The sequence below is a fragment of the Pseudophryne corroboree genome, chromosome 12, assembly GCF_028390025.1.
Source record: "Pseudophryne corroboree isolate aPseCor3 chromosome 12, aPseCor3.hap2, whole genome shotgun sequence".
NCBI classification, from domain to species: domain Eukaryota; kingdom Metazoa; phylum Chordata; class Amphibia; order Anura; family Myobatrachidae; genus Pseudophryne; species Pseudophryne corroboree.
The window spans coordinates 6,023,373-6,037,184 of NC_086455.1; the positions used below are offsets into that span (position 1 = coordinate 6,023,373).

The 13,812-nt window shown below is 49.2% G+C and overlaps 1 protein-coding gene and 1 long non-coding RNA gene across 9 annotated transcripts in view; one reads left to right on the top strand and one right to left on the bottom strand.

The window, feature by feature from the left end:
- Positions 1 to 839, bottom strand: part of TPM3 (tropomyosin 3) — a 40,482-nt gene extending 39,643 nt beyond the window's left edge. For 2 of the 8 annotated variants that reach the window (XM_063946771.1, XM_063946776.1), the window contains exon 1: positions 629 to 818. In XM_063946771.1, coding sequence (XP_063802841.1) covers positions 629 to 742 — 114 coding nt within the window. In that variant the 5' untranslated portion in view covers positions 743 to 818. Of the gene's footprint in view, positions 1 to 628 lie in introns of all 8 variants that reach the window. The other 6 variants (XM_063946770.1, XM_063946775.1, XM_063946769.1 and 3 more) reach the window with 5 other exon arrangements.
- LOC134980113 (uncharacterized) overlaps positions 1 to 13,812 on the top strand; it is a 62,237-nt gene that overhangs the window by 13,784 nt on the left and 34,641 nt on the right. The window contains exon 2 of the long non-coding RNA XR_010190332.1: positions 4,782 to 4,906. This is a non-coding gene — a long non-coding RNA (uncharacterized LOC134980113). The remainder of the gene's footprint in view (positions 1 to 4,781; positions 4,907 to 13,812) is intronic.

Below are 13,812 nucleotides of genomic sequence, written 5' to 3' on the forward strand. Positions count from 1 at the left end.
GGGGCAGGCAGGGAGAGATATAGGATGGTAGGGAGAGGGGGTAAGGGAAGGCAGGGAAAGGTAAAGATGGTAGGGAGAGGGGGTAAAAGCAGGCAGTAAGAGGTATATATTGTAATGAGACGGCTAAGGGCAGGCAGGGAGAGATATAGGATGGTAGGGTGAGAGGAATATATTATAATGAGATGGGTGAGGGCAGGCAGGGAGAGATATAGGATGGTAGGGTGAGAGGAATATATTATAATGAGACGGGTAAGGGCAGGCAGGGAGAAGTATAGGATGGTAGGGTGAGAGGAATATATTATAATGAGACGGGGTAAGGGCAGGCAGGGAGAGATATAGGATGGTAGGGTGAGAGGAATATATTATAATGAGATGGGTAAGGGCAGGCAGGGAGAGATATAGGATGGTAGGGTGAGAGGAATATATTATAATGAGACGGGTAAGGGCAGGCAGGGAGAAGTATAGGATGGTAGGGTGAGAGGAATATATTATAATGAGACGGGGTAAGGGCAGGCAGGGAATGAGTACATATTAGGATGTGTGTAATCAGATGAAAGCTCTTGGACCATTAGAGCAGTTGTATTTTCCTGAATGATACACATCACTGTACTCATGGAACCCGCCATACCTGCTTGCTTTTCTCCTCCACCTGCTTCTGCTCAGTCTCTGCCTGTTCGGCCCGGTCCAACGCATTCTCCTTATCCAGCTTCAGCATCTGCATTTTCTTCTTGATCGCCTCCATGATGGCACTGGAGAGCTGCCTGACTAATGGGGGGATGAGCTCTGGGCACCCTGCACTATTATAAGCGGGTTGAGAACACCTGTCCTTGGGTGGTCCACCTCCCCTCCTGCTTATCTGTGATAGCCTCTGCTCACTGCATTGTTATGCTAGGTCTGGAGGACTGACACGTCCATATTGGGACTGCAGTGGACAGCTGGCAGAGGAGAGCGAGGAGCTGGTATGATGGTTATGATTATTTAGTTACAGCATCAGTAATAAGTAGAGGCATTGTCATCAGGGCACTGCCACCCCCTCCCCCTGTCCCTAAATATCCCTTCATGCAATGATACACCAAGGTGTCACACTGCCTCAGAGGGTAAAAGAAGAGACAGGACTTCCAAAATAGCCATCAGTAACAGAACAAACGATGGAGACGCAGTCGTAACCAATAACACAAATAACCTGGAATACTGTTCATTGTGAAGAAAGTAATTCCCAAACCAACTTCAGTTCTGCATTAGTGATATTGCTGCAGACCTGGCCCATCACCCCGAATAGGAATGTATAGGCTGCACTCTCAGTGATGTCACTGGCTCCTAGTGACTGGATAGGCTGCACTCTCAGTGATGTCACTGGCTCCTAGTGACAGGATAGGCTGCACTCTCAGTGATGTCACTGGCTCCTAGTGACTGGATAGGCTGCACTCTCAGTGATGTCACTGGCTCCTAGTGACTGGATAGGCTGCACTCTCAGTGATGTCACTGGCTCCTAGTGACTGGATAGGCTGCACTCTCAGTGATGTCACTGGCTCCTAGTGACTGGATAGGCTGCACTCTCAGTGATGTCACTGGCTCCTAGTGACTAGATAGGCCGCATTCTCAGTGATGTCACTGGCTCCTAGTGACTGGATAGGCCACGCTCAGTGATGTCATTGGCTCCTAGTAACTGGATAGGCTGCGCTCTCAGTGATGTCACGGGCTCCTAGTGACTGGATAGGCTGCACTCACTGCATTACGGCAAATTATGCACTGGGGCACTGTGTGGTATAATGTGTACTGGCCATACTGCATTACGGCATATTATGCACTGGGGGCACTGTGTGATATAATGTGTACTGGCCATACTACATTACGGCATATTGTGCACTGGGGGTACTGTGTGGTATAATGTGTACTGCACATACTACATTATGGCATATTGTGCACTGGGGGCACTGTGTAGTATAATGGGTACTTGCCATACTGCATTACGGAATATTGTGCACTGGGGGCACTGGGTAGTATAATGGGTACTGGCCATACTGCATTACGGCATATTATGCACTGGGGCACTGTGTGGTATAATGTGTACTGGCCATACTGCATTATGGCAAATTGTGCACTGGGGGCAGCATACCTCCCAACTTTTGATCTATTGAAGGAGGGACACACACGCGCGGCAAAGCCGCGCGCGTCCCAGAAAAAGGGGTGTGACCTGTGAAAAGGGGCGTGGCTTCGCGGGAGGGCCCCCGTTTTCGTCACTGAGGGGGCATGCCCAGCGCTCTGTGAGCTGCTGGCATGCCCCCTCTCCCTCTGTCTGCACTGAAAAGACGCTGTGCGCATGCGCACAGTGTCTATTCACCGCTGCTCTGCTAAGCAGGGCAGCGAGTGCCTGAGCCTCCCAACTGCCCCCCACCGCGGGACACTGCGGCCCGCAGGTGGGACAGCGGGACAGTCCCCAAAAAACGGGACTGTCCCGCGAAAATCGGGACAGTTGGGAGGTATGGGGCATTGTGTGGTATAATGTGTACTAGCTATACTACATTACGGCATATTGTGCACTGGGGGCACTGTGTGGTATAATGTGTACTGGCTATATTACATTACGGCATATTGTGCACTGGGGGCACTGTGTGGTATAATGTGTACTGGCTATACTACATTACGGCATATTGTGCACTGGGGGCACTGTGCGGTATAATGAATACTGGCAATACTACATTACAGCATACTGTGCACTGGGGGCACTGTGTGGGATAATGTGTACTGGCTATACTACATTACGGCATATTGTGCACTGGGGGCACTGTGTGGTATAATGTGTACTGGCTATACTACATTACAGCATATTGTGCACTGGGGGCACTGTGTGGTATAATGTGTACTGGCTATACTACATTACAGCATATTGTGCACTGGGGGCACTGTGTGGTATAATGTGTACTGGCTATACTACATTACGGCATATTGTGCACTGGGGGCACTGTGTGGTATAATGTGTACTGGCTATACTACATTACGGCATATTGTGCACTGGGGGCACTGTGCGGTATAATGAATACTGGCAATACTACATTACAGCATATTGTGCACTGGGGGCACTGTGTGGTATAATGTGTACTGGCCATACTACATTACGGCATATTGTGCACTGGGGGCACTGTGTGGTATAATGGGTACTGGCTATACTACATTACGGCATATTGTGCACTGGGGGCACTGTGCGGTATAATGAATACTGGCAATACTACATTACAGCATATTGTGCACTGGGGGCACTGTGTGGTATAATGTGTACTGGCTATACTACATTACGGCATATTGTGCACTGGGGGCACTGTGTGGTATAATGTGTACTGGCTATACTACATTACGGCATATTGTGCACTGGGGGCACTGTGTGGTATATTGTGTAATGGCTATACTACATTACGGCATATTGTGCACCGGGGGCACTGTGTGGTATATTGTGTAATGGCCATACTACATTACGGCATATTGTGCACTGGGGGCACTGTGTGGTATAATGTGTACTGGCTATACTACATTACGGCATATTGTGCACTGGGGGCACTGTGCGGTATAATGAATACTGGCAATACTACATTACGGCATATTGTGCACTGGGGGCACTGTGTGGTATAATGTGTACTGGCTATACTACATTACAGCATATTGTGCACTGGGGGCACTGTGTGGTATAATGTGTACTGGCTATACTACATTACGGCATATTGTGCACTGGGGGCACTGTGTGGTATAATGTGTACTGGCTATACTACATTACGGCATATTGTGCACTGGGGGCACTGTGCGGTATAATGAATACTGGCAATACTACATTACAGCATATTGTGCACTGGGGGCACTGTGTGGTATAATGTGTACTGGCCATACTACATTACGGCATATTGTGCACTGGGGGCACTGTGTGGTATAATGTGTACTGGCTATACTACATTACGGCATATTGTGCACTGGGGGCACTGTGTGGTATAATGTGTACTGGCTATACTACATTACGGCATATTGTGCACTGGGGGCACTGTGTGGTATAATGTGTACTGGCTATACTACATTACGGCATATTGTGCACTGGGGGCACTGTGCGGTATAATGTGTACTGGCTATACTACATTACGGCATATTGTGCACTGGGGGCACTGTGCGGTATAATGTGTACTGGCTATACTACATTACGGCATATTGTGCACTGGGGGCACTGTGTGGTATAATGTGTACTGGCAATACTACATTACAGCATAATGTGCACTGGGGGCACTGTGTGGTATATTGTGTAATGGCTATACTACATTACAGCATAATGTGCACTGGGGGCACTGTGTGGTATATTGTGTAATGGCTATACTACATTACGGCATATTGGGGGTAATTCTGAGTTGATTGCAGCAGGAACTTTGTTAGCAGTTGGGCAAAACCATGTGCACTGCAGGGGAGGCAGATGTAACATGTGCAGAGAGAGTTAGATTTGGGTGGGGTGTGTTCAATCTGCAATCTAATTTGTAGTGTAAAAATAAAGCAGCCAGTATTTACCCTGCACAGAAACAAAATAACCCACCCAAATCTAACTCTCTCTGCACATGTTATATCTGCCTCACCTGCACTGCACATGGTTTTGCCCAACTCCTAACAAAGTTCCTGCTGCGATCAGCTCAGAATTACCCCCATTGTGCATTGGGACTGTTGGGACTGGCACTGTTTCTGGCCACAGAACAATATTAATAACATTAAATAACAAATGGAGCACTTAAGACGGCATTTAACATATTTTTATTTTTTAGCTCAACACAGGCGTAAAACATTTACAGAGACACAATGATACAGTGACTCTCTGCACAGCGACAGGAACACTCTACTGCCCACAGTTACACAGTATTTTTGATCTTCATGGATTCAGTAATATCAGGTATGGTTCCCAAAGACTGGTGCATAGCGGAGGTAGTGCCGATATTCAAAAAGGGGAGCAAAGCTGAACCAGGTAATTATAGACCAGTTAGTCTTACATCTATAGTGGGGAAAGTATTGGAAGGTATTCTAAGGGACATTGGTGGTCATTCCGAGTTGTTCGCTCTGTAAATTTTTTCGCATTGCAGTGATTTTCCGCTTAGTGCGCATGCGCAATGTCCGCAGTGCGACTGCGCCAAGTAAATTTGCTATGCAGTTAGTAATTTTACTCACGGCTTTTTCATCGTTCTGGTGATCGTAGTGTGATTGACAGGAAGTGGGTGTTTCTGGGCGGAAACTGGCCGTTTTATGGGAGTGTGTGAAAAAACGCTACCGTTTCTGGGGAAAACGCGGGAGTGGCTGGAGAAACGGGGGAGTGTCTGGCCGAACGCTGGGTGTGTTTGTGACGTCAAACCAGGAACGACAAGCACTCAACTGATCGCAGATGCCGAGTAAGTCTGGAGCTACTCAGAAACTGCTAAGAGAGGTGTAATCGCAATATTGCGAATACGTCGTTCGCAATTTTAAGAAGCTAAGATTCACTCCCAGTAGGCGGCGGCTTAGCGTGAGTAAATCTGCTAAAAGCAGCTTGCGAGTGAACAACTCGGAATGACCACCATTATTCAAAAGTTCCTTGAAGCAAATAAGGTCATTAAAAGGAACCAACATGGATTTGTGAAGGACAGATCATGTCAAACCAACTTACTTGGCTTTTATGAAACAGTAAGTGCGAACCTTGATCAGGGTCAGGAGGTGGATGTAATCTTTTTAGACTTTGCCAAAGCTTTCGACACAGTACCACATACACGACTTATCTATAAGCTATAAGAATCAGGGCTAGGGAGCACAATATGCACTTGGGTCAGTAATTGGTTGGATAATAGGGAGCAGCGCGTTGTGGTCAATGGATCATTTTAAAATTGGACTAAAGTACTAAGTGGTGTGCCACAAGGGTCTGTACTTGGACCACTTTTGTTCAACATTTTCATCAACGACCTAACAGTAGGTCTAGAGAGCATGGTGTCAATTTTCGCAGACGACACCAAATTGTGTAAGGTTATAAATACGGAGGGGGATGCTGAGTCTCTTCAGAACGACTTAACTAAACTGGAAGCATGGGCGGCAAAATGAAGAATGAGATTCAACACAGACAAGTGTAAGGTAATGCACTGTGGGGGCAAGACCAAAAATAACACCTACCTACTAAATGGGGTAATATTAGGTGATTCTGTACTGGAAAAAGACGTAGGGGTTCACATAGATAACAAATTAAGCAGCAGTACTCAAAGTAGGAGTGCAGCAAAGAAGGCTAATAAGATATTAGCATGCATAAAATGGGGAATTGATTCAAGGGACGAGGGTGTTATACTCCCGTTATATAAATCACTAGTGAGGCCACACCTGGAATACTGTGTGCAATTTTGGGCACCATACTACAAAAAGGATATCCTGGAGCTAGAAAAGGTTCAGAGGCGGGTGACCAAACTAATCAAGGGCATAGAGACGCTGGAATACGAGGAAAGACTTGCAAGGCTAGGCATGTTTACATTGGAAAAGAGGAGACTAAGAGCGGACATGATCAACCTTTACAAATATATAAGGGGTCAATACACAGAGCTTGCGAGGGATCTGTTTTCTATAAGATCAGCACGGCGAACACGTGGTCACTCGCTTAGGTTAGAGGAGAGGAGTTTCCGCATATTGAGGCGAAAAAGTTTTTTCACAGTAAGGACAATACGTGTTTGGAATTCCCTGCCTGAGAGAGTAGTAACTGCGGACTCAGTCATCACCTTTTAGAATGGTTTAGATAAATTCCTATTGGATAAAAATATTCAGGGTTATGGTGCGTAGGCACGCATTATAGTTATTATAACTAGTCCTAACATAAAAATAACTAGTCCTATAATAATCCTGCATTGTAGACCACAAATAGGTTGAACTCGATGGACAATTGTCTTTTTTCAACCTTAGTTACTATGTTACTATGTGACTATGTTACTATGTTACTAGTATAGGCATGTCTGCTCGGGTGGTCTTCAGTATGCCGACTGTCGGGATCCCGGCGCATAGTATACCAGCGCCGGAATCCCGACAGCCGGCATACCGACACTTTTTCTCCCTCGTGGGGGTCCACAACCCCCCTGGAGGGAGAATAAAATAGCGTGCCACGCTGTCGGTATGCCAGTGGTCGGGCTCCCGGCACCGGTATGCTGGTCGCTGGGAGCCCGGCCGCCGGCATACCATACTACACCCGTCTGCTGAGCCGTGTTATTAGCATGTACACCAGAGGTACTGCTGACATACAGGGATTCTGCTTTCCTCAGTGGTCATGGCGCTGTGTCACGCTCATAACGAGGGATCGGAGACACTCACTGACTGTAATGAATGACAGTAAGGAGTCTGTGACGCTGAGGATGGGGCACTGTGTAATAGATGGGGGGGGGGGGGACGCCTGTATTACACCTCACTGTACCCTGCACTCTGTATACGGCAGCTGGTGGAGGTGGATTCCGGGGCCTGCCACCACAGATACTTGGAATGGTTCTGGTGTCACCCGGCTCCTGCTGGCTGACGATTACTAGAAAAGGATTATCACGTCCCAAATAGTCCCCTTGTTGTGTCTTCTATTGTTACAGATCGGGGAGAGAAATCTATCTATCTATCTATCTATCTATCTATCTATCTATCTATCTATCTATCTATCTATCTATCTATCTATCTATCTATCTATCCATCCATCTCTCCCCCTCTCTCCCTCTCCCCCTCTCTCTGTGTCTTTTTCTCTGTATGTGTGTCTTTATCCCCCCCCTCTCTCTCTCTCTCCCTCCCATCTCTCTCTCTCTCCCTCTCCCTCCCCTCCCATCTCTCTCTCTCTCCCTCCCCTCCCATCTCTCTCTCTCTCTCTCTCTCTCTCTCTCTCTCTCTCCCTTCCCTCCCATCTCTCTCTCTCTCTCCCTCCCCTCCCATCTCTCTCTCTCTCCCTCTCCCTCCCCTCCCATCTCTCTCTCTCCCTCTCCCTCCCCTCCCATCTCTCTCTCCCTTCCCTCCCATCTCTCTCTCTCTCTCCCTCCCATCTCTCTCTCTCTCTCCCTCTCCATTCCTTCCGACCTATATCTCTCGCCATCTCTCTCCCTTTCTTCCCACTTCTCTCTCTCTCCATTCCTTTACACCTGTCTCTCTCTACCCCTCTCTTTCCATTTCTCTCCCTTTCTTCCCACCTGTCTCTCTCTACTCCTCTCTCTCCCTTTCTTCCCACCTGTCTCTCTCTACCCCTCTCTCTCCCTTTCTTCCCACCTGTCTCTCTCTACCTCTCTCTCTCTCTCTCTCTCTCTCTCTCTCTCTCTTTTTCTCTCTCTCCATTCCTTCCCACCTATCTCTCTCCATCTCGCCCTTTCTTCCCTCCTGTCTATCTCTCTCCCTTCTCTCCTGTCTCTACCACTCTTTCCATTCCATCCCACCTATCTCTCTCCATCTCTCTCCCTTTCTTCTCATCTCTCTCTCTCTCTCTCTCTCTCTCTCTCTCTCTCTCTCTCTCTCTCTCTCCCTTCCCTCCTGTCTCTCTCTATACATTCCTTCCAACCTAGCTCTCTCTCCCTCTTTCTCTCCCTTCCTCCCACATGTCTCTCTCTCTACCTCTTTCTCTCCCCCTCTAGCTCTCCCTCCCCACCCTCTATCTCCCCTTCCCTCTCTCACCCCTTCTCTCTCTCTTTCTCTCCCCTCCCTTCTTCTCTCCCCCTCTCTCCTCCCCTCTCTCTCTCTCCCCTTTCCCATCTCTCTCCCTTTCTCCCCCTCTCTAACTCCCCCCCCCATCTGTCTCTCTGTCACACCATCGCACCTCTCTCTAGGTCTCCCGTCTCTCTCCAAATCTCCCTCCCTAACCCTCTCTTCCTCTCTCTCTCTCCCAACCTCTCCCATCTCTCCCATCCTCCCTCTCTCCCCCTCTCCCTCCGTCCCTCTCTCTCTTCCTCTCTCTCCACCCCCTCTGTCTCCCTCCCTCCCTTACCCACTCTGTCTCTCCCTCCCCCCCCCACACACCCTCTCTCCATCTCTCTCCCTCTCTTTCTCCCCTCCTTCCCTCTCTTTCCACCCCCCCCCCTCTGTCTCCCTCCCTCCCTTACCCCACTCTGTCTCTCCCTCCCTTTACCCCCTCTTTCTCTCCCTCTGTCCATCTCTCTTTCTCCCCACTCCCCCTCTCTCCATCTCTCTCCCATCCTCCCTCTCTCTTCCTCTCACTCTCTCCCCCTCTCCCTCCATCCCTCTCTCTCTTCCTCTCTCTCCGCCCCCCCTCTGTATCCCTCCCTCCCTTACCCCACTCTTTCTCTCCCTCCCTCTCCCCCCTCTTTCCCCTCCACACTCCCCCTCTCTCCATCTCTCTCCCTCTCTTTCTCCCCTCCTTCCCTCTCTCTCCACCCCCCCTGTCTCCCTCCCTCCCTTACCCCACTCTGTCTCTCCCTCCCTTTACCCCTTCTTTCTCCCCCTCTGTCCATCTCTCTTTCTCCCCACTCCCCCTCTCTCCATCTCTCTCCCATCCTCCCTCTCCCTTCCTCTCACTCTCTCCCCCTCTCCCTCCGTCCCTCTCTCTCTTCCTCTCTCTCCACCCCCCTCTGTCTCCCTCCCTCCCTTACCCACTCTGTCTCTCCCTCCCTCTCCCCCCCCCACACACCCTCTCTCCATCTCTCTCCCTCTCTTTCTCCCCTCCTTCTCTCTCTCTCCACCCCCCCCCCCTCTGTCTCCCTCCCTCCCTTACCCCACTCTGTCCCTCCCTCCCTTTACCCCCTCTTTCTCCCCCTCTGTCCATCTCTCTTTCTCCCCACTCCCCCTCTCTTCATCTCTCTCCCATCCTCCCTCTCTCTTCCTCTCACTCTGTCCCCCTCTTACTCCATCCCTCTCTCTTCCTCTCTCTCCACCCCCCCTCTGTCTCCCTCCCTCCCTTCCTTACCCCACTCTGTCTCTCCCTCCCTCTCCTCTTTCCCCCCCACACTCCCCTTCTCTCCATCTCTCTCCCTCTCTTTCTCCCCTCCTTCCCTCTCTCTCTCTCTCCCGTGGCAGCTTGGACGCTCTCATGGCCACGGCTTGCATGCTAATAATAGCGGGCTGCCTCTATGCTGGAGGTAGATGCGGGCCACAGAGTGCGTGTCCGGCACATGGCGATACAGCAGCTGGGCCACAGTATCCGGAGCCAGCAGGATTCCTGTGACTGCGGAGACTAAAGCCTGAGCTCCGCTACCCGGGGACATGCCCAGACCGTATGAAACCATGTCCATGTCCATTCTGTAGATGGTAGGGTATGGTGGCCTGGCCGAGGCATCTAACACGTCCTCCCGTCTCAGTAACTCAGCGAGGTGGGGTATAGGAGGTCGGAGGTCATCCAGTGGAAAGATACATACATGTGTAGTGCTGTCTGTACGTACTGTCTATACATGACAAGTGGCAGCCATGAGTGGCCCTCGTCTTCCTCTGTGTGAGTGCCTGATGTGCCAGTATCTGTGAGGGGGGGGGGGGGCGCACGTGGCCTGGGGGTTAGCACACATGTGTGAGTCTCATGCATAATGACAACCAGATAGAAGTAAGGTGGTCACGCTTGTGACGCTGTACACTCCATGACGTCTGTCTCCTGCTCATACGTCTGTGTCACTTCTGCCGCCATGGCCGTTCTGGACCACGTGTCGTCACTGGAGTGCGCAGAGAGGCCGCGGCGCTGTAGCAATATGTCTGATATTTAGTCGATTTTCAATAAAACAACCTAATATCAAACATATCAGACAGAGCCGGGGAGAGCGAGCAGTGTTCCGGTACCGTCCTCCTGTCCATCCGCCGGCCTGACGCACAGAACCTTGTATTACCCACGTTCTGTGTATGTGCGCGGCCTTGCAGCCTGCCAGGCGTATATCCCCCCGCTATGTGACATTGGTACTCATCTACGTGCAGGAACAGAGCCCTTTGGGGAAGAGAGAGGGCCTTTTATCTCTGTGGCTCAATTGTAGAAGGACAGAGAGACAGGCAAGGGAAGAGACAGATGGGATCTGTGCAAGAGATTGAGCTTAAAGAGGTACACAGAGGAAGAGACAGCCAGGATGTGCGAGAGAGATGCTGAAAGAGACACACACAGCAGAGACAGCCAGGATGTGCGAGAGAGAGATGGGTCTGACAGACACAGAGGAAGTGACAGCCACGATGTGTGAGAGAGATGGGTCGGAATGAGACACACTGAGGAAGAGACAGCCAGGATGTATGAGAGAGATGCTGAAAGAGACACACACAGCAGAGACAGCCAGGATGTGCCAGAGAGAGATGGGTCTGACAGACACAGAGGAAGTGACAGCCATGATGTGTGAGAGAGATGGGTCTGACAGACACACAGATGAAGAGACAGCCATGATGTGTGAGAGAGATGGGTCTGACAGACACACAGATGAAGAGACAGCCATGATGTGTGAGAGAGATGGGTCGGAATGAGACACACTGAGGAAGAGACAGCCAGGCTGTGTGAGAGAGAGAAGAGGAGACAGCCAGAATATGTGACAGTAGGACATAGTGGGGAGAGACAGGCTGCAGGATGAAAGATGAAGTTGGAGGAGAGAGACAGATGGAGTAGAGAAGATCTCAGTATCAGAGACAGTCTGGGAAAGAGAGGAAATAGAAGTTGGCATGAATAGGAGGAGGGAGAGATCCGTCTGGGAGAGGCCACCGGGAGAGTCTGGGATAAAGACAGATTTAAAACAGAGAGAGGGAGAGCGAGCGAGAGAGAGAGAGAGAGAGAGAGAGAGGGGGAAAGAGAGAGAGAGAGAGGGAAAGAAAGAGAGGACAATTCCTGACAGAGGAGAACTTCATAATATATGTGACCCTGCAAGAGACATCTAAGATGTGGAGACATGGGCAATATATTATTACATTACTGACCTCTGTAGTGACCTGCAGAACATTGCTCTGTCCCATCTACCCCCTGACAGGTACATAGTGATATATCCTGCAGATTATTACATGACTGACCTCTCTAGTGACCTGCAGAACATTTCTCTGTCCCATCTACCCCCTGACAGGTACATAGTGATATATCCTGCAGATTATTACATTACTGACCTCTGTAGTGATCTGCAGAATATTGCTCTGTCCCATCTACCCCCTGACAGGTACATAGTGATATATCCTGCAGATTATTACATTACTGACCTCTCTAGTGACCTGCAGAACATTTCTCTGTCCCATCTACCACCTGACAGGTACATAGTGATATATCCTGCAGATTATTACATTACTGACCTCTGTAGTGATCTGCAGAATATTGCTCTGTCCCATCTACCCCCTGACAGATACATAGTGATATATTCTGCAGATTATTACATTACTGACCTCACTAGTGATCTGCAGAACATTGCTCTGTCCCATCTACCCCATGACAGGTACATAGTGATATATTCTGCAGATTATTACATTACTGACCTCTCTAGTGATCTGCAGAACATTGCTCTGTCCCATCTACCCCCTGATAGGTACATAGCGATATATCCTGCAGATTATTACATTACTGACCTCTCTAGTGATCTGCAGAACATTGCTCTGTTTTATCTACCTCCTGACAGGTATATAGCGATATATCCTGCAGATTATTACATTACTGACCTCTCTAGTGATCTGCAGAACATTGCTCTGTCCCATCTAACCCCTGACAGGTACATAGTGATATATCCTGCAGATTATTACATTACTGACCTCTAGTGATCTGCAGAACATTGCTCCGTCCCATCTAACCCCTGACAGGTACATAGTTATATATCCTGCAGATTATTACATTACTGACCTCTCTAGTGATCTGCAGAACATTGCTCTGTCCCATCTACCCCCTGACAGGTGCATAGTGATATATCCTGCAGATTATTACATTACTGACCTCTCTAGTGACCTGCAGAACATTGCTCTGTCCCATCTACCCCCTGACAGCTACATAGTGATGTATCCTGCAGATTATTACATTACTGACCTCTCTAGTAATCTGCAGAGCATTTCTATGTCCCATCTACACACATACATACTGACTTTCCTGAGCACTGTACTTCTGAAGAGCTCATACAGAGAGAATGCAGGGCTGCAGTAACGCAGACAGGGAAAGTGTGAGAGACATGAGAGACCCCAAGGAAGAACTGGAAAGATCTCATTGAAACTACTGTTAGTGCGGATGTCTGTAAATGTGTCTGACTAATCGCCAGCGCTATGCCACGTGGTCAGTGCCCAGCCACACCGATAAGGTCCTGTTGGCACATACAGGTATTGGACTGTGTGTTCGCACACCTGCAGTAAGTGGTAACACAGAGGCTTCAGTCCCGGAAAGATAGAAGTGCGCCGCCCTAGTGGGCAGGTGAGACAGTCAGCACAGCACAATAGCCCATGATATGTGACAGGGACCTGCATGCTATAATGCAGGCCTGGCCAACCAGTGGCTCTCCAGATGTTGTGAAACTACACATCACAGCATGCCTTGCCACAGTTTTAGCATTCCCTAATAGCAAAACTGTGGCAAAGCATGATGGGACTTGTAGTTTTACAACAGCTGGAGAGCCACAGGTTGGCCAGGCCTGCAGTATAATGTGTAATAACAGTAATCCTCACTTCCTGCACTGCACAGCCCAGCTGCATCTGAATAAACACAAGTATGGTCTATTTCCCATCCAGTTCTGCCTCTCATTTCTGGTCCATTTATATCTCCCATTGCAGCCAAATCTGACATCTGCTCCTTCTGCCTGATCTCTGCGCAGAACACAGAATTCTCTCACTCTGTACTACCGTAATGCCAGTTACCTGTTACATCATTCCCTCTTCTCCTGACACAACTACATTAGCCGGGACAAGTGCCGGGGACAGAAGCACTATTAC